The following is a 26,793-nucleotide window of genomic DNA, read 5'->3' as shown; positions in this document are numbered from 1 at the left end:
TCATAATGAGTGAAGAATTATATTGTATCTACGAATGTAGGCTATAATTGAATAAGTACGGCTACTGAAAGTATTTAAAGACATATTAAGGACCCGTTTATTATATTACAACACAAAAAATAGTGAGGTCCACGTTATAATGGCGGTGGAGAAAGGGAGAGACAGAACAGCATTTCCGATTCTCTGCCTTGCCACTAGCTTTTATAGGGGATAGAGCTGATCCCGGTACACGATATCAGATGTTATATTAACTGTTTATTCTCGTTACGTTTAGTGAGATAAACTATTTTTTATTCATTTATTATATTATTGCATTGTTAAAAAACGATCCGGCAACGTCAAAAAATGATTAAACTAAAACCAAACACAAATTCACTCCTAAAATCACAGCTACTGTATCTAATTGAAGGTAATCATCAGTCTTGAAAACCATCATCCCTTTAGCACAAGGGATAGTAATGGGTACTTTTGATATGCTTTGATATGCTTACCTCCTAACTACTCTAAACAAAGCTGCAAAGTCGTAAATTGTGTTCAAAACATTCCCTCCTAATTCTGTAAGTCCGGTCAAAGAAGGATTATAGAGAATAAAGTTCGGAAGACAATCTTTGACCCCGCAGTTCTGTATGAGTACTGATGCTAGAACTTCTGTAACTAGCATTTTTGTAAATGGGCACCCGCCGGAAAACCTACGGATTTGGCAAGTCCCTCAATGTTTGAATTGTGAATAAAAATTTTGATTTGATATGTCTGACCTGAACAAGCCGTATAGTGAAGACCGAGTGGCTACGACTGGATTCAGTGTTGAGCGCAGTATGAGCCAGGCGCCTTCTCTTCTGCCCTTTATAGAATATCTCAACGGCTTCATCTGGTGTGGTCACTTCTATTTCATCTAAAGACCGTGGGGAAACCCATGTTCTAGAGCAGGAGTAGTAGCATAGCCACCTCTAATACAAGGTCGCGGCCTTCGATATTGCAACGTCGCAGTGTAGGCCTAGAATCTAATACATGATTGGTGAAAAAGATTTTAAAAATACCAGCTGATCTTTTTCACCAATCATGTATTAGATTGTAGGCCTACACTGCGACGTTGCAATATCGTAGGCCGCGGCCTTGTATTAGAGGTGGCTATGATAGTAGTAATACAACTAAATTTAGAGTGGGGGTAAAAGTAAACGTAAATTCGTATGGCTATTGTTGGTGGGGAGTCCCTTGCGGGAAGGTCCCACTGCCTGAATATATAATTTTAGCCGTCAATGGACCTTACGACTGTCATACTTCAGCCGGGACCGACAGTTCAACGTGCCCATCCGATAACACGGGTGTGATCTGGTTAAAAAACTGTTGATTATGAGAGGGTTTGAGCCCGGGATCTCTATTAGAGTGGGGGTGCAAATACATTGGGTAAGTGAGCCCACATATTGTTCGAAATTATGTTATCTATATTATATCTTCCAGTTGTTGTGATCCAGTTTTAACGGCGCATTTAAATTTTCTTGACTTTTCTATTATCTTGATGTGTACAGGAAGTAAATTATGGAGTTTTGGTGCTCGGTGGTTGAAGTGTCGTTGGTGTCATTGAACTAAGTAAATGAAAAGTAATTGTACAAAACTTATGAAGTGATAAACATAACCTATTTTTGGACTATTTCTATCAAGACAGTTTTGGGCTCTAAGCCTGTTGTTCCTTTCCCAATCATTCATAATGAGTGAAGAATGATATTGTATCTACGAATGTATAATTGAATAAGTACGGCTACTGAAAGTATTGAAAGACATATCAAGGACCCGTGCATTATATTACAACACAATTATTATAATGAGGTCCACGTTATAATGGCAGTGGAGAAAGGTCAAAAGACAATTCTTGTCTTGATTGCCGATTCTCTGCCTTGCCGATGGCTTTTATAGGGGATAGCTGATCCCGGTACACGATATCAGATGTTATATTAACTGTTTATTCTCGTTACGTTTAGTGAGATAAACTATTTTTTATTCATTTATTATATTATTGCATTGTTAAAAAACGATCCGGCAACGTCAAAAAATGATTAAACTAAAAACAAACACAAATTCACTCCTAAAATCACAGCTATTTTATCTATTTGAAGGTAATCATCAGTCTTGAAAATTCTTGAAAACCGTCATCCCTTTAGCACAAGGGGTAGTGATGGGTACTTTTGATATGCTCACCTCCTAACTACTCTAAACAAAGCTGCAAAGTCGTAAACTGTGTTCAAAACATTCCCTCTTAATTCCTTCAAGTGCAGACAACGAAGGGTTGTACAGAAAAAAGTTTGGAAGACAATTTTTGACCCCGCAGTTCTGTTTATAGAGTACTGATGCTAAACTTCTGTAACTAGCATTTCTGTAAATGAGCACCCTCAATGTTTGAATTGTGAAAAAAATTTTGATTTGATATGTCTGACCTGAACAAGCCGTATAGTGAAGACCGAGTGGCTACGACTGGATTCAGTGTTGAGCGCAGTATGAGCCAGGCGCCTTCTCTTCTGCCCTTTATAGAATATCTCAACGGCTTCATCTGGTGTGGTCACTTCTATTTCATCGACACCATGCACGTACATATTCTTCGAGCCATCTTCTCTGATTATTTTCGGTTGCAGAGCCCTGACAGAACAACGCATAAGATAAATATTAAAGTTCTTCGTTTTAATATTCAATAGAAATTGTATAATAAATAAAAACAAAGTAAATGTTGCCAAATACTTCTTTTTCTAAACTGCTAATCAAGCTAACAATATTTCAAGATAAAGTTGACAATTAAATAAAAATAATAAAATTGAAAATTACTGAATTCGGGATTCCACTACAACCAAAGATAAAATATATAAGTGTTGAACAATTTCATCAATGTTTCTGAAGGGGACCTCAGCCGGAAGATCTCTGTAAGAATCATATCAGATCTAAAGACTCAATTTATTGTTTACTTTTTCTTCATTTGTTTAAATCAAATCACAATCCAATGGGAAACTCTTCTGGAAAAGCAGAGAAAAAAGTGATTTGCAAAGAATAAGAATCTTATTGTAATTTGATATTTAATATTTGAAAAATATAAATTTTCACATAGGCCTACTTTGTCACAAAGAATGAGATGAATGCTATGTTATAGGCCGTTATAGTTATAACATGAACCTCAACCCCTCAAACGGTAAAAGAGTGGTAGGGATTTAGAGGTGGGAATATATCTCTCTCACACATCTTTCAGTCTCACTCAACATTCATAATGCCAGTGTAGAGAATGTTCAAAGAGAGGGTACCGACTGATGAGAGCAAACTGATCAAACTTCCACCTTAAAAAGAGTTGAGTCTCATGTGGTGGGAGTCGAAAGTTCATGTTTATAGCTCACAGCCTGTATTGTAATAAATTTCGGTCAGCACCAGGAATCGAACGAAAGATTTCCGAATCCATATATTAACATTCTTAAACATTCTAATCCCTACATGGGATCCCCAGCGGAAGGACCTACAAAAAGGCCAGGAATAGAACTCACGTAGGTCACGAGTTTGTGGGTGGAGAGACCAAACCTCGCCACTGCTCAAAGACGGGCGGCCATTTAGGCAAAACTTCTTGGGAGAGGTGAGGCTTTTGATCCTGCGAAGTTTCGGAGGGACAAAAAGAAAAAACCCGACAGACCAGAGATGGGTGAAACTCCAGGCACAAATGTGGGTCAAGAGGCTGAGTCAAGGGTGGCCGGGCGCCCTAGAGGCAACTTGGCCACCCCTTCCTCAGAGGAAGGATCTACAAAGAAGGCCAGGAGTGGAACTCACGTAGGTCACGAGGACTAATCAGTCTCAAGAGACTGCCAAGCATATCACACTGGATTGCGACAAGCAACCAGGTGATGAATGGGATGTTAGTATAGGGAAAAACTCCTGGTTCTTGTAAAGGATTCAGGTATTGGTTTGCCTAACTAACATACTACTTGGGAACACAATAAGCTTCGGTTGACGTGTGGGGTTCTTTGAACTTTTGGATCTTTGAATCCGTCCCTTCAAAAACAATAAACAAACAATCCCTACATGACACGATATAACTGGTTATCCTGAGTCTTATAACTGATGTGCATGTAAGACTATTGTTATAACTTACATTTCAGCCTAAAACCGGTCAAGCAATTCAATCAGTTGCATATTTGAATTTGGGTGGCAAATAAAATACAGCTTACCTGACTCTCGTGCAATCATCACTTTGATAATCTTCTAAAAGATCATAAACGCAGTTGTTATAGATCTCAATGTAAGTTATGAAGACTGCATAGACATTCTCATCATTGATGTTAAGTTTTTGAGTACTTGCTTGGCCACCTCTCGACCTCATGTCAGCATATGCATCTTTTCTGAAAAATAAACCAGATACAATATTGTGAAAAGTGTCATAAATGCAATCATCGAATGTGTTTTTCATACATAGTCAAAAACAAATCGAAACATACAAGTATTCCCTAGAGGCAAAATCACGAGTGTTGATTGAAACTATGAACAAAATCAAATTAAACTTGTAGGTAGAAAATATTTTCCAAAATGTACATAGGGCTAATGTAGAAGTACATCGTGAAATCTAATCTTTAGCATATCTAATTGATCTTTCTTTCATGTATAATCTATTCCAAACTAAAATCATGAATTTCCAAACTTGCTAGCATTCGCCAATTGTTATTACAAGTCAAATTAGTAGCTTATACAAATACGGTATTACTACAGAATTTGTATAGGGTGTCTGATAAGTCACTCCCTATTTTTATACAGCTATAATTCTTCACCTATGAACAAATTCTGTTAGAACTACTTTTGCTAGATGGAGCACTCCTTGAGGTTGTGTTTAACACCAATTTTCATTTGTTTTAGTTTAAAAATGCCCCCTCTCTTGACTGTAGAAGAACGAGCCAAAAAAGCAGCTCGTTATAAGGTATGGGGATCTGTGGTGCGAGTAAAAAGGTGGTGGAGGGCTGAACGAGGGATCCATGCAGCACTGGATATAAAAACAATGAGATCTTTATAGAGAATCGTTGCAACAGAGTATTGTGAAAGATCACTTTCATGAGATTTCTTAGGGCTCCTCATGAACATTTCACGAACTCTACATTCTCTGCTGTCCTTGACGTTGATGGTCTTCCTGATCGTCTTGCATCTGCGACACTCCCTGTTGATAGTAATTTGGAATGGGAAATTTTAACAGTTATTGCATCAAGTGTTGCATGGATCCCTCGTTCAGCCCTCCACCACCTTTGTACTCACACCACAGATCCCCAGACCTCAAAACGATCTGCTATTTTGGCTCGTTCTTCCACAGTCAAGATAGGGGGCATTCTTAAACTGAAACAAATGAAAATTGGTGTTAACACAACCTCAAGGAGTGCTCTATCTAACAAAATTTGTTCATAGATAAAGAAATTATAGCTGTATAAAAATAGGGAGTGACTTATCAGACATCCTGTTGTTACAATATCCAAGAACCTGTACCATGAATTCAGGAATTTGGTTTGATAAATGAGTAATGAGTATGAACGGTGTTGGATTTATAACTTGGTGCCACAACTGCAATCACGGTCCCCTACCCTCACCTTACTACCCAGCCGTAAACTGAAGTGAAAAATGAAGAAATAAAATAGAAAAGAGCAAGTAAATTCGAATGACTTTATAATGGTGAGGAGTTCCTTAAAAATATGAATAAATCTAAAAAAACCTAAAAATATGAATCAATATGAATAAAAAATATATTATAAAAAATATAAATAAATCTAATAAAGCCTAAAAATATGAATCAATACATCAATGAGCCTTACAAATTTGCTAAATTATAGAGAGATTTATGTTTAATCTCAGCCACTAATTAACATTTGCTTCCTATCCTTGTCTGTCATTGGACGAAGCATATATAGCTTTATACTTCTCTACCCCCGCATCATTGCCAAATCGTTTGCACGCTATGAAGAAATGTAATGAACCAACAAAATATTCAGTCTCAATTATTATAAAAAGTTATTATTCATGAAAAGAAAAATTCTCTAGGTGAATATAATATTTTTGAGGCAGAATTAATCTTCATTAACTAGAATCAACAATTAATTTGAGATCAGATATACAAAGGAGACTTGAATTACAGCTATGTACTATGGAAGGCGGTGGAAACCGAAAAATGACATCATTGTGCTCCTATTTCTACTGACTTTATAACATGAGTCTCACTATAGATGAAAACTGGCTTTGAAAATAAGCCAGTTTCTTATTTAGAGAGTCTACATGAAAGATGTGAGTACTAATTCAATATAGGTGAGCAGTTAATTCTGACTTTTAACACAGTGTCAAGTGAAATCTAGTGATACTTGTTGACGATTCATCATCGATTGCTGCAACATCTCATCTGGGATATTCCTGGTCCCATGATCTGTCCACCTGCGATTTTCAGTTTGTGGAGCTATCTCAAATCAAAAGTTTTCACAACTTGACCAATAATTGTGGTTGAATCGTAACAGACAATAATTCAAAATGAAATTAACAATATACCTGCTGGAATGTTGCAGCAATCGTTCAGGAATCTCAACACAGATTTCAAAAGTGTATTCGTGCAGGAGGAAGCCATCTTGAAGAAGTAATTGTCAAAAAGTGATAGATGTTATTAATAATTCTCAAATGGCAAGTCTTGAACTTTACATTAGTTTCAATAACATTATTTTTGCGCTTCCTACTAATGTATTATGGCGTTTGTAAAAGTTCCCGTTATTCAGTGTCACCCTGTATTTGTGCTTAGATGACTTACTTCTTGGCCGACTTGGGGTTCCGCATGGACGACATGAGCTCCCTCTGGCGTTCGAGCAAGGCATCCGGTTCAGACTGGACATCGAACCCGTTCAACTTGTCCGGTTTGAACAGGTATTTCGGCGCCAACCGCGTGTTGATCGAGTTGAAGAGCACGCTGATGCTGCGAGGCATGATGCCCAGGTTGTCGGGCGCGCCGTCCATTGTGAACGACTTCCCGCTGTTCGACACTCCGTAGGTGAACAGCAGACCGTTGCGACCTTCGATCAGATTCTGCACGAGGGGCAGCGAGGTCTCATTGAACACCTGGACATTTCAATTCACATTTATTTACTCAACAAAATTCAACAATGTTAAATCAAAAAACAATATTTAACTGTTATTGATGTTGAATTACAAAGCTTGCAATGACATGTACCTTGACCTTGATCTAAATTCCCGGAAATTCAAGATTGAGTAAATATTCCCAGGAAATTCAAGAATGAGCAACTAATCCCAGGGAATTTGTAATTTTTGAGTAGAATTACTTTCTATTATAATTCGGTAATAAACTGCCCTCATCCATTGTGCATAGTGGCTCACCACAGCTGTTTAAACGTAATTTGAAGATTTTCCTGTTAAATCTGGGTGAAGAAGATGTAGAAAGTATGTATAATAAAATAGTATATTTCTTCTAAAGTTTATCTTTGGATTTCTGACAAGAACTGATTGATGGTTCCCAATATAATAAATTTTGAACAAATAGTGTGAAAATAGTTTATAATTCATGAATATTATTGTTTTTTTGTGATTGGATGCCATTTCCATAAATGTTCATTTAGCTGGTAGTGCAAAAATCAAGTGAATGTGTCATCTTTTATTTTTTAATTGATAATGAACTGTTATCAAAAGGAATATCTTTTATTTTTTTGTAGATACTCCCATATGCGGTCAAGCTTTAAAACTTTGCATAGGTGTAATTTTATCAGGATTCATTAAAATTAATTTTTAATTGTTTATTTGTGTATTGTATTGATACAAAAATTGTATTATGAGTTTTTCTGATAAATAAAATCATTATTTCATCATTATTATAATCATCAAAACAAAAGTCAATCACAAATAATACATGAATAGTTGTATAAAGGTTAGGCAAAAATTGATAAGAATAAATAACTTAAAACTGTAATAAGTTCAAAGAATTCAGTAACATCAAATTTACAGAATGATTATCATTTTTCATGATGGGTGTAAGGAGGAATGATAACTCATTCAATTGTACAGCCTACCAACTCCTACTATCATTCTTCTACTAATGTCTTAGTAGATGTGAATTGAAAATGGCTCAACTGAACCATAATGTCAAGTTTATTGAATCGGCTAACAATAAATGCTCAGCGGCTTGGAAAATTATTCGAAAAAATTCCAAGCCTGCTCAGTCTACTGTTACAACTGTATCCTCTGAAGAATTCAACCAATACTTTATCAGTGCTGTAGCAGAAATTCATAAAGTGATCGAGCCTTCAGCTGTTTCTGCTGAGGAGCTTCTGGTATCTTCCCCAAAAACGCAGGCTGTATTTGTATTAAAAGAAGTATCATGTGATCAAGTCTCTTACATAGTTTCTAGAATGAAGTCCTCCACTAGCAAAGATATTTATTCCCTTTCCAGCTCCTTCATAAAACAAGTCATTGAATTTCTTTTACAGCCATTAACATCTTGTTTTAATGCCTGTATCAGAGAATCAGTTTTTCCATCATCACTCAAGCATTCTAGAACAGTGCCCATATACAAGAGGAGGGACAAAGACTCACCAGAAAACTTTAGGCCAATATCGGTACCACCCATCTTTAGTAAGATATTTGAATACATTATTGCCTCACAACTATATGAATTCTTTGAATCAAATAGTTTGTTCAGTGAAACTCAGTACGGATTTAGGAAAGGTAGGTCAACTATTGATGCTGTTAGTACCATTGTGGCTGACATTGAGAATGGTTTCAATGATAAGAAGCACACAGGATTGGTTCTTTTCGATTTGACTAAAGGATTTGATGTGGTGGATCACAACATTTTATTAAGTAAATTAGAATTTCTTGGTATCCAAAACAACGCTCTTAAACTATTAGAATCTTATTTACAGGGTCGTATCCAGACAGTATGTGTTAACTCAGAGTTTTCCAAGCCAATTGCTGTACCACATGGCGTTCCTCAGGGGTCCATTCTTGGGCCTCTACTTTTTCTGGTTATGATGAACGATATTGGGTTTAGCATTCGATCCAAGGTGGTATGCTATGCTGATGATTCATCATTAGTTACTGCTGGAGTGGATCTCAGTGCTCTTGAACAAAAGATGTCCAGATGTCAGGGCGAGGCAGAAGCCTGGTTTAGGGCAAACCGTCTATTTTTGAATACAACCAAGACCCAGAAGCTAGTGCTTGGTTTGAGACAGATCAGTCAGAGTGCAAAAAGTGCTAAGCTTCTTGGCATTACACTAGATTATAAACTCACTTGGATACCTCATATAGAAAGTGTCTGCTCCAAACTTAGTAGGGTTATATACCTTCTTCGAAGGCTCAGGGATTGTGTACCCGCACACTATTTAAGAATGTGCTATTTCGCTTTTTTTCAGAGTGTACGGATTGGTCTTGTGGGGTTGTGCCCCAGATGTGCAAAGAGTGTTCTTACTACAGAAAAAGGCTGTAATATTACATTTTTTCTCACATTGAAATCGAATCTTCAATTCGAGATCTATGAAACTTTATAGTAAATATCAGAGTCATCAATAGACGGACAAACTTTTCGACGGAGAATTTTTTATCGTAAATGATTGTTGCATTGTTCCATGGTGTCACCGAGGCTGAGAAACAGAATAAATAGTTTATTTAAATAGAATATGTATGAAAATTTAAAATAACAGTTTCAAAATAAAGTTTTATTGAGAACAGATGTAGAATGTGAATTCTAAACTTGTAAGTTATAATTTTTTGGTGACGTGTCTGTAATATCTACACCGAACAAGGCGTTGGCTCTGTGATTTGTAACTTAGGCTTTTCCTGTTCTAGCTTCTCTGAAAACATGGCTGGCTTTGTGTTGTTGTAAAATTTTGCTCTGAATCATTTTCGTTTATTAATGTTTTAAATTGCGTTTTAAACAGTTTATTGTGTTCTATTTTGTTAACATATAGCTATTAGTGTATTCAAGCCAATAGCCACTGTTTTTCAACTGTAAACTAGATAAGTATTTTAGTTCGTAGTAACTCTAATTAATTAGGCTCAAGATATAGTTCTTTGTGTATTTGTATAAATTCATCTGAAGATTATAAGTTCATTTGCTCTGAAAACTGGATTTCTCATTCATAGGCGATAGATCCATTCACAATTTATCAAGAATCTATTTCATTGGAGCCGACAACTATCCTTAGGTTAATAGGTGTTAAATGCTATTCCAACCGATTTAAGGAGAAATTGGTAGCACGGCAAATGTTACCCCTGTGGTGGGACAGAATTACAAAATAAATATGTCCCAAATGGTACACCATGAAATCCCTGGTTATAGAAATTATTAGTGGATAGATATCTTGATAGGTTATGAATGGTTTGTTGCTGAGTGGGAGGTCGGTTCAAGAGAGATGAAGTTTTAATGAATCAGTGCATATTACAAAATGGCAAACATTAAAAATGATCTGAATCTTATAGCATTCTTAACACAAAAGTTTGATGAGCAAAATGCTAGATTTGATGAGCAAAATGCTAGGTTTGATGAGATGAAGCAAGAATTTGCTAGCATTAGATTAGAGCAGGCTAGTATAAACATTCTATTGAAAGATGCACATGAAACATTGAAAGAAAATCATAAAGATGAAAACAAATTGAAGCAGGATGATAGTAGTGTTAAGTTACAAGATCAACTCATTCAAGTTTTTGACAATGTAGGCCTAGTTACTGTTGTTGAAAAAGTCAACCATAGTGAGACAGTAGAATTGAATAAAGAAGTAGGTAGGGAGTTGTCTTCACTGAAAGTCAACTATCATGAAAGTAATATTGCTACATTGAAGGTTAGGAAAACTATGAACAAAGTGAATGATTACATGAGACAGGTTTCTGTAGAGGTTAGGAAAAATGTAAACAAAATGAATCTTGCTTTGAGTCAAGTTGATGAGTTCAACTTTCAACTGAAAATTGAAAAGGTGTATGCAATGCATTCTCAAGTGAACATGACTAACTTTTGTAGGCAAAACAGCTTTGTTGAAACAAATGAACCCATGAATAATATCATGTTCTTGAAGAAAACGAAACGCAAAGTCTCCATTGATGTGTTAGTATTCAAAGGTTGTTTCAAGTTGCTTACTTACAAGATGATGACAATGAATCACATGATGAAAGGGTATTCCCCAACACACAATGATTAGGAATCCTGTGTTATGCCGGGATTCAGAATAGCATAATCGCTACACAGTGTATGGTAAGAGTCCATAATTGTGTCTTTTTTCTTTCCTGTAGCCTATTTTTCTTGGCCCTTAATCTTTTCAATTTTCGATTCTTTCCTGTCTTTGTGTAATATTCAGTAAATTTCTTCTATGAAGCATACCTTAACCAATCTTGTCCATAGTCATTTAAATTTGTATTTTTTTTTCTGAAATAATTTTGGAAGTTGAAATAGTAGCTTATTTTCCTAATCTTTAAATTGTTGATAAAACTTAACTTTTCTAAAATCTATCCATTGTTGTGTAAATAATTATGTGCTTGTGATATATTTTTTCATCATGTATCACTTATGTGAAGTGTATCAATTTTGTGTATATTGTTTTAGGGAATTTATTTACCCAGTTTTCTATTTCTCTTTTTTGTATTTTTTAGGGAACTTATTTACCCATTATTCATCTTGATCATCTTTGTATTGTAATATTGGAATGTTTGTACTTATTATACAGTCTTTAAATTATAAATAATTTTAAAAAATAAATGGTTCGATTTAGAACATGCCGAAATTTAATCTTATGTATTAATAAATCTGTTATAATAATAAAACTTCAAAATTTGAAAGTATTAATGAATTCTGTAGCCATATATATGTGATGTATTAATGAAAGTTAACTTGAATAATAATGTTTTCATTGAATAAAAACGTTTTGTTATATTATTAATTGAAATAAGTTTTTGTGATTGATATCTTTTTCAAAATTTTTAAAATTGTTTGTTCTATAAATTTTGATATGATTGATTATCGTTTGAAATGGATGCTGGAGTGTATGTAGAATTTTTAGTGGGGTTTGTTGATTAGAATTTTGCTGGTATGTGATTGTTTTTTGAGATGGAAACCCATTATTGCCTAAAGAAGGAATAACAGAGGTTATGACTTAGAGAGGCAGTAATGAGATAATTTTTTTTGTGTTGATTAATAATGTTGATTGCCATAGATGCAAAATAATAATGATGATTAATTATGAATATTGATTGCCTTTGAAGCAAAATATTATTAATGTTTTGAATGATTTCTTGTTTAATGATTGATAGTAAAGTTTTGTCATGAAATGTAGCTTGTGTTCAGAACATTGAAAAGTTGAAATAAACTATAGTATCCAACAAACGATGATTAATAATATTAAATAATTTGCTTTTTATACAATTTTTGAACAAAAAGTTAAAACTAAATAATTTTGAAACCCTGAATGATAAATCATAAATGTGAAATGAACTTTCTATAAATGCTATAAATGAAATGTTATATTAAATGATAATGAAATGCAGATATATTATGAAATGATTGTGAATAGAAGACCAATTGTCTGAAATTATTGATATATATATTGAAATTAATTTTTGTTGTGATGATCTGATGTTTTTTACAATTTTGATATTGATACAGGGTGTTATGAAATTCTATTTCTATTTTGAAGAATGGATTAAATTTTGATAATTGAACAGTGAATAGATGAAAATGAATTTTTTTTAAATTTATCATTGATATGTCCATATTTCACAATTTATGTATTGCTGACTGTATAATAAGATGTTAACAAATTTCAATTTCATATATACTTAAAAATAATTTTCATGTGTATTAGATTGTATTGATAGCCTAATCAAGTTTTTCTTTTTTAGTTTATAAGCATTTTAAGATAACAGGTACAGCACAGACATTAACATTGAAATAGTTATCATGTGAATCTCGAAATCAGCAACAAGTGAACGCCATGAAGAGTGTTAAGAACATTTGGGTGATTTTCGAACTAGTGTGACATAACTACGCCAATATCTATGCCAATAACTACGCCAAAATCTACGCTGATGCCTACACTAATAACTACGCCAATGTCAACGCCAATAACTAAGCCAATATCTACGCCAATAACTACGCCGATGCCTGTGCTGATGCCAACGCCAAAATCTATGCCAATGCCAAAATCAACGCCGATGCCACCACCAATATCTACGCCGATGCCTGCGCCAATGCCAATGCCTGTGCCAATGCCAAAATCTGTGCCAATGCTGATGCCAATGCCAAAATCAACGCCAATGCTGATGCCACCGCCAATATCTACGCCGATGCCTGCGCCAATGCCAATGCCTGCGCCAATGTCAATGCCTGCGCCAATGCTGATGCCAATGCCAAAATCAACGCCGATGCCTGCGCCAATGCCAAAATCAACGCCGATGCCTGCGCCAATGCCAATAGCTATGTCAATGCCTGCGCCAATGCCAATGTCTGCGCCAATGCTGATGCCAATGCCAAAATCAACGCCAATGCTGATGCCACCGCCAATATCTACGCCGATGCCTGCGCCAATGCCAATGCCTGCGTCAATGTCAATGCCTGCGTCAATGTCAATGCCTGCGCCAATGCCAATATCAACGCCGATGCCAATGCCGACACCAAAGCATACGCCAATAGCAATGCCAACGCTTATTGCTGACTTTGTATCTAAAACTTCAACACTACTACATTACCTGGAGGTAATTGCCATCCATGTTCACATTCACAACTTTGAATTCAGAATAACAGTCACAGTATCATGAAAGAATTGATTCAAAAAATCCTCTCCTAAATTATTCCTGTATGCAGAACTCTAAACCTTGAAAGCTGAAAATATCAAAAAACCAAACCTTACCTAAATTAATCCTCACCTAAATTAATCCTGTATGCAGCATCTATCTCTTTCCCAAAAAACGAATTACATTGTCATTTCAAGCCTGAAATGTACATTGTATAATTACAAATATGATACAAAATTTACGTGACTCTGTATCGAGTTTGGTATGCAGCCATCTACTACGAGCATGAGGCAATGCTAACTGAGATGTCACCGGTATCGAGTTTGATATGCATCAGTCGACTGCAAGTATCAGCCCAACACTACGTGCATCCAGATCAGCCCAACACTAATGTCATCACATTGGAGTCACACTTAACTGAAAATCATACTGAGTGCCTTAACGGACTGTTTTCCAAAATGTGCATCAATAAAATCAACTGCGTCAATAGTGAAACAAATAAACATTTTTTGATTTATTGAAATTTTATGTGAAAATTAAATGTAACAATTCATCAATTCATTTAAAAAAAATATATATATAAAAAATAATAATAAATTTTTTCATTCAACATACTAATTTTTTTGCAATAAAAAAAAAATTGAATTTTTCTATCTATTAAATTTATGTGCAATTTCAAAAAACTATTCTTTACATATTAAACTTTCTGTTGAGATATTTTCCTTTAAATTATAAAGCTAAATCAAAAATAATTTTGATATTCTATACTTTGAAATATTGTTTGGAAACATATAACAAATGCTATTGATGAATTTTTATAATAATTTTCAATTATAATTATAATTGGCTGGCTTTGTGTTGTTGTAAAATTTTGCTCTGAATCATTTTCGTTTATTAATGTTTTAAATTGCGTTTTAAACAGTTTATTGTGTTCTATTTTGTTAACATATAGCTATTAGTGTATTCAAGCCAATAGCCACTGTTTTTCAACTGTAAACTAGATAAGTATTTTAGTTCGTAGTAACTCTAATTAATTAGGCTTAAGATATAGTTCTTTGTGTATTTGTATAAATTCATCTGAAGATTATAAGTTCATTTGCTCTGAAAAATGGATTTCTCATTCATAGGCGATAGATCCATTCACAATTTATCAAGAATCTATTTCATTGGAGCCGACAACTATCCTTAGGTTAATAGGTGTTAAATGCTATTCCAACCGATTTAAGGAGAAATTGGTAGCACGGCAAGGCTATAAGAATTATATCAGGTGCAGCGTATTTGGAGCATTGCAGGCCATTATTTATAAAGGAAAAAGTTATGACAGTTTACAGTATGGTAGCTTTCAAACTCCTACTTCAAGTAAAGAAGGATATAGGATCATATAGATGCAGAGTTGACATCCACAGCCATAATACACGAAATAAAACAAAAATAGATGTACCTTACACAAGACTGAAAAAAGTATTAACTAGTCCTAATCATGTATCCTAGAAACTTTTTAATATTCTGCCAGACTCAGCCAGAAACTTGCCTTTAACAGTATTCCGACAAAAACTTGAAAACCTTCTCTTACAGTTCCCACTATACTCGCTTTCTGATTTCCTCCAGCTGCCAGTAGAGAATAATTTTTTTTGAAAACCATATGTGATAGTACTCTGTAGTCTTTTATATTTTTATGTGCTTATATTTAAATGATGCATTATGTACGTTGGATTGTTTTAGTCTTGATATTATTGATTTATTGACATATATGGAGGAAACCTTAAGTAGAGGTTTCCAATAGCATTGTTTGTGTCCTGAATGGAATGAAACTTTTATTCTATTATTCTGTTATTTTATTATGATGTATTTATAATGTATATTTTGACGTTTCCGATAGCATTGTTTGTATGCACTAAAGGAATAAAAATCATTCTTATTCTTGAAAATTTGAATCTATTGTATATTAAATGTCTGCCAGTTAGCACCTTTACCTTGCAGAAGAATAAGCATTAACTCAAAAAATAACAATTAAGAACAAAGTAGAAGGGTACACTTTACTTTGAGTGAACCTGTAAAATAGATGGTATCAAATTGCCTTGAGGTGTGTAAGCTATTTACTCTGCTTCTATGAATGGTTGATTTATTATCATGTCAAATATGACTGAAATTGATCAATTTTATAAATCCCCAAAATATCTTGGTCAGGGAAATAATCCCAAAACATAAATTTCTTCCCACTGGGAATATTCCCGACCATAATTTCCAATTTCTTGATTGTTGTCAAGGACATTCCTGGGTGATCGCGTTAGTTTTATGTTAACATAGAACATTTAAATAGCAGTGGCTATATAAAACCGATAGTGACCCACATCACTATCTTCTATGAACTACAGATGGAAATTACTGAGATATTGCAATTATTCAAATGCTAATGAATTAATTATTATTATTAAACGAAAATTCAAATCAAATGCTGTAATTCACCCCGAAGACTTCTGCTACTGCAAATATATATATATATATATATATATATATATATATATATATATAATATATATTATATATATAATATAAATCATCACCTTCTTAATGATACTTGACACTTCCTGAATAAATATTTTATTTTTTGATTGTATGTATTATAGTATTAGTATTAGTACTGACAAGTTACCTGTCAAATGGGATTATTCCCAAAATTGATGTAATGTAATGATTATTAATAAATAAATAAAAAAATAAATAGATAAATATTGACAACAGGGTAAACAGCTAGATGGAAATTCGATGAGCGCTACTATTCAAAAATGATATTTTTAAAATTTCCATCTAGCTGTTTACCCTGTTGTCAATATTTGCAGTAGCAGAAGTCTTCGGGGTGAATTACAGCATTTAATTTGGATAATCGTTTAATATTAATAATAATCTATGAACACTAACCTGTAGCTGGGTGGCTGTCTCGTCAAACACGTGCTTGAAAAGAAATCGCATCTGCTTCTGGAGGCCAAGGCCGGCTCGATTGGCGTCGGTGACAGTGAGCAGAAGGCTAGTGGGCGATTCGATGCTGACACAAGATTGCTCATTCTCGTTCTGCAACGGTCGCACCCTGCAGTACACCTGCACACAAACAATAAATCAATACAATTTATTACACACAAACACAATACAACAAAATTCAACAGAAAACAATACACAATAAATAAATAAATTTTATTTTCATTAAAATACAAACAAACAAATTAATATAATATCAAAAATACAATATAAAATTTACTGTAGATGTAAAAAATTATTTTTTAGGAAATTAACCTACTAAACTATGGGAAACCCATTTACAATATGTTATACAATATTAAAGAATTAAGAAGAAACAATATCATAGAGAAACAATAGCTTGAGTAGATAACCCATGGTATAGGGCGTTAATGTCGCAACTTTTACTGTTATCGATAACTTTTAAGTAAGTCGATAACTATTGATTATTGTAGATTTTTACTGTTTTGGCCGGGCGAGAGTGTATGAACGGCACAATATGAGAGACTACCAGCGTCATACACCTTTTTGGGGGAAAAAATACGTGGACTATCGGCTTGCGATAACAGTAAAAGTTGCGACATAAACGCCCTATACCATGGGATATCTACTCAAGCTATTGTTTCTCTATGACAATATACAATTATGTTAGACAATTCATAATATCAACCAGCCATAAATGTTGCAAGTATGAATACATATGTGAAAGAAAAATGAAAGGTACTACACTAACGACAGTAGACAGTACACCTTCAAAAAGCACATAATATGCTGAGCCTAATCCTCAGGTTAATAGGTAAAGTATTATGCGTAAATTTCGGGAGATATTACATTTAAGATGTGAAAGAAACATGAAAGGTACTACACTAACGACAGTACACCTTCAAAAAGCAAGTACTGAGCCTAGTCCTCACATTATAATACGTAAAGTATTATGCCTAAAATCCAAGAGATATTACTTTCAATATGAAGAGGGAACCCGATTTTCCATCCGTAGTTTGTAGCATGGACAGAGTAGTGGAGAGGAGTTCCCTGCTCCCCTGAGGGTGTGAGGAATAATAGCTTCCCTGTCCGAGCACTCAAGATCTTCAATATGCCCGTGCATTTCCGTGAGCAGGAGGAGAAGGTCTTTGAGAGGGCAATTTGGGAGTTGCTTGTGAGTCTGGCACTCTACTCATTAGAAGAAGAGGCAATACAATGTTTTCTGAGATCTATGACTGACCTTCCATCTTAATCTTGGTTATCAAGTTAAAACAAACTTTGACACAATCTATCCAGAAAGTGCTGGTCATGGATGCAGATTACTGAAAGCATGCTGCGCACAATTGGATACTGACACAAAATTAGGGAGAATGCTGTTAGTGGAGTGATTAGTGAAGGAAAGAGCAACGGGCCTCTCTGACTTTGAGAGAGAGCCGTGTAAAAAGTAATATCTCTCGGACTATAGTCCACACGTCGGCCTAGTGGCTTGCCAAGTCGCTGGCCAAGCTGGCAAGCGTGACCGCATTGGTCTTGCCATCCACACTGCAATGTGACCTGTGCCTCATCACGGCTAGCGGAAGCGAGCGAGACAAATCCATGATAGAAACTGGAAATATTAAGGCTGTGCAAAGGCTAAAAATAAACTTTCTACTCATGATATTTTTCAAAGTTTTTTAATTTGTATATCATCAAGCTATCAAAAAGAAAAAGTTTTCTCAGGAAAACATTTTTTTCCAATCATTACTTTTTGATATATGAGCGCCTGAAGTTTGAAATTTTGGGACAGAACATTTCAAATTCGGTAAGATATAAATCCATGAGATTTAGAGGATGGAATTGTTGATCTAGTAGAACAAAAATTTTTGAAACAGTTATACAATTTACCAAAAATAACTCAACTAAAAGTTATTTTTGGTTATTTTTAGTAAATTGAATAACTATCTTAAAAATAGATATTTTCAGAAAATTTTTGTTTTATTATATCAACAATACCATCCTCTAAATCTCATGGATTTATCTCTTACCGAATTTGAAATGTTCTGTCCAAAAAATTTTATCTTTAGGCGCTTATATATCAAAAAGTAATGATCAGAGAAAAAATTTCCTGAGAAAACTTTTTCATTTTGATAGCTTGATGATATACAAATAGAAAAACTTTAAAAAAAAATATCAGGAGTAGAAAGTTTATTTTTAGCATTTGCACGGCCTTAACTAAAAGGAACACTATAACAATTAGGCCTAAATCAACACAATTATACAGAAAAAAAAACAGCAGAGCAGACGACAAAACAGGAGACAAGACGCACTGGTTGACAAGAGTGTGGATGGGTGGTTTGCTAGCGCTCGCCTTCATTGGTCTTCTCTCGACAAAAATCGGAGCGATGGCCAACAAAGGCCAATGAAGGCGAGCGCTAGCAAATCACCCATCCATACTCTGGCGCTCGTCGTCATTTACACGCATTGGGCGATAGTGTGGATGCGGCATTTCAAGTAAAAATGTATAAATGGATAGTAAATTCAACTATAAATATGTAAAAGTTGGACAGTGTGTACTAAGCCTACACTATTATTAAGTAAGCTCTTTGAAGAAAAAAAAAATCAACTCACCTGCAGTGGGTGCTTCTCTTTGACGCTTTCATTTGACTTGGCTTTCTTAATGGCGCTTTTTATAGGTTGCTGTTGTTGTTGCTGCTGCTGCTGTTTTATACGCCTGAGAACAAATTAAAATTCAATTGGTTTTACGTTACTTAAAGATTAATGACTACAATCTACGGTTAGAAATGAAGATTTTAAAAACCATACTAAAAAATAAATAGCCAAAGTATGCAATGGAAAGTTCCATTTTTTATATCACCCCGCCACTATACACAACTATACCGAAGCATAATACAAATCGTGAACGATTCGTGTATGACAAGCAAATTCTCTATTTAGTGCTACAGAAAAACTAGACAAAGAAGTAGACTACAAAATATGTTTAGGCCTGTAAGATCTTGGAGAAATATATAAAAAACTTCAATGAAACAATGGAAAAGTAAAAAGCAAGATATAGTAACCTTGTCTAATATGAAATAACTGTTGATGTGAGACACAAATCACAAAGAACTTTTGCAATAATTCTATGCATTAATAATTTTGTTGAGGTTAAAAATCATTACAACTTTTATGGAAAAGTTGAACCTGTAATTCATTAAAATACGGTACTTACTTCATTTCATAGTTTGTAGTGAACAAAAGTATTGGGTAAATTAGATCACAAGCAAATTAAAAAAATTATTCACTCTTGTCTTGAGTTGAATTAAATCAAATCACAAACTCAAACAAAAACTGAAACTGAAAACAAAAATTTCCAACCGTTTTGCATCATGGTAGGCAACCTAACAGCTATAATTGTTATGGAGTTGGAATGAATTGATGAGAAAGTTCATCACAGTATTCTATTTGTTAAGATTTTCGGTAGAAATGTATGATTTACCATCAATAATTGAAATATTATTAAGTTCCTCATTTTCTAGAAATGAATCTTGCAACCATTGATATGGGACTACTTTTGACGGCAATGCTGCTGGAAACAAATAAATTTTAAAATATTGAAATTTCTTGAGTTAAGTGTAGACGTTTTTCACTTACTTGAAAAGTGTACTTTAGTTCTGTATTATCAATATTTTTGTTGTGTTGCTTGTTGAATAAAATAAACTAAACATTAATATGAATTGGAAAATTATTAGGAATTATATATAATGAAAAATTATACAGCCTGGAAAACCAATTTTACAAATCCACCTAACCATTTCAAATGAATCTGGAACTCTGGACTATCCCAAATAAATATCAAATCCATTCTGGAACCCAAATATTCCCCTGATGATTGCAATATCAATTTATGTGGTAATTACCAACTTAGTATGCTTTTTAATTCATTGAAATCATTGAAAAATGGTGTCTTACCCTAAACCCTAGATGTTTAATATTTTACCTACATTTATTTTAGCTAACAACACCAAGTTGGCGTGTTTCAATAATTATTTCCAGGCATTGGAATTCTTCAGCAGTCATTTCAAACCCAACGTTTATAGTAATTCTGCAGTATCGATTCCAGCTCCATGGAAAATTAAAATAGGTGAGACTACAGTAACTATATTACCCAATACAATTACTGTAGGTGACACTAGATAAACGTTTCATTTCACAACCTCTCCTAAACGCTAAACCAATACCGTAGCATAATGCCTTTGATACACACTACATTACCCTTTTTGGTTGACAGAATAATAAGAACCAGTATTTGAGAGCAAAGAGTAGGCATATACGTTGATCAAAGATTGTTATGAATCAAATGACCAGATCAGAATCAAAACCAACTGAATTCACGGTGCCGCGGACTGTAATTCCATTAATAATTCTGCCTGGTCCTCAGCAGGCTTGCTTGTATAAATCAGATCCCCAAAGTGAAGCAATGCCAAATGATTTCTTCAGATAAGAAAAGTAATTCAATACAGAACTATTCAGATGGCAGCAATCCAGTGATCACTTTTAGCAAAAATTCATATTATCAACCATCATAAATACATTTACATTGTAATATCCCTGTTGTCACACATCAGTTTCCTGAAGGTTCTCTTCGAGAGGGTCTCATCCAACTGCCTCACACCAGGAAACAGCCTGTTGAAGAATTTCAGGGCAAAAATAGGTAATACATAACTGGCCAGTGATAAGTGAAGACATCTCCAGAGTATGATTACAGTAAAGCTCAACTAGCACTTAGGCCTAGGCACTAACAGGCGTCTGCTGCTTACTGTTCACTGCTATCTATAATAAATGAGTTTCTGTTTGGCTTGAGAATGTGCAACACCAGCACGAAACGGTCCAAGCCGGCACCAATAAAGGATGTGATTGTTTTTTCACTTTAAAGTTTTAAAAGAATACAATAATAGTAATTCCAGTGAAAACAAGATGAATAACCAACAACGTATAATAAATTATTCAACATCATGAAATCTGATGACAGTCATCGAATGTTTCCAAAGACCGTATTCGCATCTTAGAATGTTTCTAATTGAACTTGAACGGTTTGAAAAGCTACATATGGCGTATAAGATTATTTCACGTTTATTAATATAATTTCTATTGACTACAGTATTGAATAAATTAATAGTATTTTTTAGCCAAAAATGGTGCTTTTGGTTCCTTCAAAGTCAATGCTACCTATAGCAATTTGCATTATACAAAATGCCCCATGAAAGGTGTAACAGCCGAAAACCATATAACTGCGTTTAAACCAAAGTTACTAAAATGTTTATTCTCCGTCCTTACCGTATAGATTCTATTAGATTGAACGGAGCTTGACAAACACTTATGCTCATCATGTGGTTGTATGATAAGTTATGTTCAATCCAATAGAACCTATACGGTAAGGACGGAGAAATAAACATTTTGTTAATAGCTTTGGTGTAAATGCAGCTATGGATTCTACATTAAATTCGGAAGAGAAAATGTCAAGTCAAAGTTTCGACCTTTATAGTTTAATATGAGATATAATAGGATTTTTTCTATATTTTCGAAAAACGTCAATAACTAGAAAACTATCAGACAAAATCTACTTCCAACGATATGGTTGGAAAGAGGAAGAAATATCCAATAAAATTAACCTGTTCCTTTTTATGCGCGTTCAAACGGTTTGAAATATTTGGGATTTGAACTAGATGACTCTTTTCAACTTTGAGCGCTTATAAAGATTTCAAAAACGTTTAACAAAGGAACAAATCCTATTGGAAATGTCTTGGAACAGTGCCGGCCCCAGCATCGATCCCTGAGACACACCAGAGGTACTGGAAGAGTCTGGAAGTCTGCACCACCAGGGTAGCTTAGACTACCTACAGTAACTATATTACTATGGGTAATATAGTTACTGTAGCGTAGACAAACTAGTTCTTCCAAAAATCTATCCCCTCACAGATGAGAAAAATCAATCATTTTCAAATGCTATAATAACTGTAGAAAGGGAGCGAATTTCGCAAATCTGATGACATATTCGTGTTCGTCTCGTCGAGTACTATATCATTCCAGATAGTTTAAGCAATTTTGATATTTTATCACTTTTGCATAAATTTTTTTTTTTTTTTTTAAGATTACGTCCTAAAGACTCCAGTCATGGAGTATAAGACAAGTCATGTTATTACATAATAATTCTAACACTAAGTAGTTCAACCTAGTTTAGGTTTGAAAGGAATTCTTGTACACTATAAAAAGCTCTATCAACTAAATATTTTTTCATTTGTTTTTTGAAAATCTTCAAATCATCATTACTTTTCAAGATTGAGGTAGCTTGTTATAAAATTTCCTACCAATATAATCTGGTTTTTGTTCAAATAACCTACTATTGTGACCCATTATATGATAATCTGCTCTGTTTCGCGTATTATACTCATGAACATCTGAATTCTGGATCACACCACTCGTTTTCACATGCATTACAACTTCATATACATACAAAGATGGCACAGTTAATAGACTAAGCTTTTTAAATAAAGGCCTACAAGAGTCTAACCTATTCACTTTCTCTATACATCTGAGTGCCTTCTTTTGAATCTTAAACACCCTGTCCATATTTTGTTGAGATGAATTACCCCATACTAAAATAGTATACCTAATATGAGATAGTATAAGTCCATGGTAAGCAGTTAACAGTAGTTTTTTATCATTCAGCCTAGCAAGCTGCCGCAGGACAAATACCCCAGATGATATCTTATTACATATCCTCTCAATGTAAGGATGCCATGTTAATTTCCTGTCCAATAAAATTCCCAAGAATGCTACTTTCTCTTCTTGGTTTAATTCATTTTCCTCTACAAACACATTTATTTCTCTATCCTCTACTGAATTATATTTACTTTTGAATTGTAGGAATTGACATTTCTACTATTTATTGTTAATTGCCTTTGCTTCAAGAATTGGACAATTGACTGTACTCCAGTAAAAGCATTTATTTCTAGACTATCTAATAAATAATTGTTAAAGATAAGCGATGTGTCATCAGCAAACAACAGAGCTCTGTGATCTTTTAACTCTTTTGGTAATTGGTTCACATACAACAGAAACAGTAAGGGACCCAGAATTGAGCCTTGAGGTACTCCAGCCTGGACCTCCAGTTTTTGAGATTTAATTTTTACTATTTCATTCCCATCCACCTGGTAAGCTCAACACACTGGTTTCTACCTATGAGATATGATTCAAACCATTTTAGTTCTATACCATTCACACCTACAGTTTTTAGTATTTCCAATAATATTCTATGGTTCACACAATCAAAAGCTTTGGATAAATCAAGAAATATTGCGGCTGCCTTCTCACCTGAATCTATTATATCTATTAGTCTTTCAACAAGGGATACTATTGCAGTCTTAGTAGATTTCCCTTTCTGGAACCCATGCTGTTCATCACATATGAAATTAATTTCTTCCAGGTGCATCAATAGCCTATTTAAAACTACTCTTTCAAAAATTTTACTTATTACATTTAGAATACTAATGGGTCTATAATTTTCAACTCTTTCAGAATCACCGCTCTTGAAAATTGGCAAAATTTTTCCTTGTTTCAGATCATCAGGGAAAATACCTGCTCTAGTGAAGTATTAAGGAGATGCAATAAAGGGTCCAGTAATTCATTTTCACATTCTTTTAAAATTTTGCTTGAGACCCCATCCAATCCTACTGTTTTTTTGTTATTCAAATTTTTATTATTCTTGACAACTCATCTCTGATAATGGATGAAATTTAAATACCTTTTCAATTGGCTCAGCATTTAATGTAGTTGTATTACAAGTATTAGTGTTCAGTGACTTTTGGAGATTATATGCAACCTGTTGATAATACTTATTGAAAAAGTTACAAATGTCTATACTATCATCCATATAATTTCCATGTTCATCGATTATCCTAGGGACATTAGTAACTGTATCTTTTTGAGCTGCTCTCCTATTCTGCCCTACTAAGCAAAAACGCAGTATCTACAAAACTCTCACAAAATGAGTTATATACATCAAAATTCTCAGCTCGACGAGCTCTATCCATCTAACTAAACAATAACGCAGTATTTCTTTTCGTTTAAGAAATAATGGCATCAAAAACGCAGTATCTACATGATATTTCTCTTATTACTAAGCAGAAACGCAGTATTTTCAATGTACTAAGGAAGAACGCAGTATCTACAGCTCAGATACTGCGTTCTTCCTTAGCAACATCACTTACTGCGTTCTTGCTTAGTATATTAGAGGCGACCATATGCTATTTGCAGTGATTGACAGTGTTTAAGACAGCTGCTTAACCTATATGAAGAAAAGATTCATCAGTGATGATAAAGTTTGCCTTTCTCTGTCTATTAGTAGTAGAAGCTGAGTGTTGAGAGTTTTGAGTGAAGTGAATTTTGTTCAATAAGTTTGTAATGTGTAGGCCGAAAACTGAAAATAAATGTGAATAACTACAGTTGTATAAGTAGTCGTGTCAAATTGATGATGGATCTCGTGAAAGAAGACAACAGTGAAAATGAAGTTGAACTTCAACCCACACTAGAAGCTGATGCTAACAATAGTTCAGATTCAAATTTAATTGAACAATTTGGTATTGCATCTGGATCTGGTAATGATATGGTTGAAGTAGAAGTCATCAGCATTGATGATTATAGTGGCCTTCGTGAGATGGTAAATACAGAGGAACTGTGCAATGGGACTGAAATTAGTGTAGATGTACCTATATTGAATACAACCAACGTTACTGATGATCTTTCTTCTGAAGGGGTATTAATATCTGAATTAGATGCATCTCAGGAGGCTACTTCCTCAAGTACTTCCGCAAGTAACTTTACAAAACAGGGCATTCCTAGAAAACGAAGAAAATTTGAGAAAATTGTTTTACAGAGAAAAGTGGAAAAGAACAATGAATTGAAAAATAAACATAAAGTTCGTGAAGGGTGTCTTGAATCATGTCGATTGCAATGTAGAAAAAATATTTCAGAAGAAGAAAGAGTAAACATTAATTCTCAATTCTGGGACCTAGCCTATGCTGAACGGAAATCATTTGTGCTGAATATGTGTGAAAGACTATCTGTTAAAAGAAGAACCAGTGGGTGTGATATTGAAGAAAGAGAATCAAGGAAAAACACATATAAATACTTTTTAAAGAACAGTGAAGGACAGACCAAACAGGTTTGCAAATCATTCTCCCTAACTACATTAGGTTATGAAAAGAAAAATGACAGATTTGTTTTTGATGTTTTAAATGACACCTGCTTCCTCTTTGCAACCCAAACCTGATATGCGAGGTAGAGCTACACCAGCCAATTGTATTTCAAAACAAGAGGTTTGTGAACACATCGAATCATTCAACCCAGTGATCTCACATTACCATCGGGAACATGCACCACTGAGACGTTATCTTCCCAGCGATGTCAATATAAAATTGATGCACAAAGACTTTCTCATGAAATTCCCAAATATTCAAGTTTCATACGATTTTTATAGGAAGGAAGTTGGAAAAAAGAATATTTCATTTGCTGTGTTGGGCAATGAAGAGTGTGAAACGTGTGAAAGTTTTGAAATTGAACATCTTCATAAGAAAAATAATTTACAAAGTGCTCTGAATGGAAGATTCATCTAGATTTAGTTAAAACAGCAAGGGAGTTGTATAAAGAACATGTTAGGTTGTAAAAAAACTACGACAATACTGTGTGTTACACTGCAGATCTACAAAAAGTGATAATGCTACCGAGGATGGAGTCTTTCAAAGCAGTATTATTTGCAAAACGTCTTGTTGCCTACAATGAGAGCTTTGTACCTGTTGGTGAAAAGTCCAAGCATAAAACATTTGCAACCGTATGGCATGAGGGAATAAGTGGGCGTAAAAAAGAAGACATTGTGAGCACATTTTATGCATTTTTTATTAAACAGAGAGATGCAGAGAACATCATCCTATGGCTCGATAATTGTGCGGGACAAAATAAAAGTTGGTGCTTCATTTCGTTCTTAGTTTTCTTGGTGAATAGTGACCGAATAAATGC

The 26,793-nt window shown here is 34.3% G+C and overlaps 1 protein-coding gene across 1 annotated transcript in view; it reads right to left on the bottom strand.

Moving 5' to 3' along the window:
• LOC111058435 (kinesin-like protein KIF23) overlaps window positions 1–20,105 on the bottom strand; it is a 35,436-nt gene extending 15,331 nt beyond the window's left edge. Inside the window, exons 1-7 of the mRNA XM_039427710.1 lie at window positions 19,952–20,105; window positions 19,351–19,453; window positions 16,669–16,845; window positions 6,779–7,083; window positions 4,188–4,358; window positions 2,567–2,628; window positions 756–892 (exon numbers count right to left, since the gene is read on the bottom strand). Of these exons, the coding sequence (XP_039283644.1) occupies window positions 756–892; window positions 2,567–2,628; window positions 4,188–4,358; window positions 6,779–7,083; window positions 16,669–16,845; window positions 19,351–19,453; window positions 19,952–19,956 (960 nt within the window). The 5' untranslated portion in view covers window positions 19,957–20,105. The remainder of the gene's footprint in view (window positions 1–755; window positions 893–2,566; window positions 2,629–4,187; window positions 4,359–6,778; window positions 7,084–16,668; window positions 16,846–19,350; window positions 19,454–19,951) is intronic.
• Window positions 20,106–26,793: the final 6,688 nt, after the last annotated feature.

The sequence above is a fragment of the Nilaparvata lugens genome, chromosome 5, assembly GCF_014356525.2.
Source record: "Nilaparvata lugens isolate BPH chromosome 5, ASM1435652v1, whole genome shotgun sequence".
Classification (NCBI taxonomy): domain Eukaryota; kingdom Metazoa; phylum Arthropoda; class Insecta; order Hemiptera; family Delphacidae; genus Nilaparvata; species Nilaparvata lugens.
Note: the sequence above shows the minus strand (reverse complement) of the source record. Positions and strands in the feature narration are given on the sequence as shown.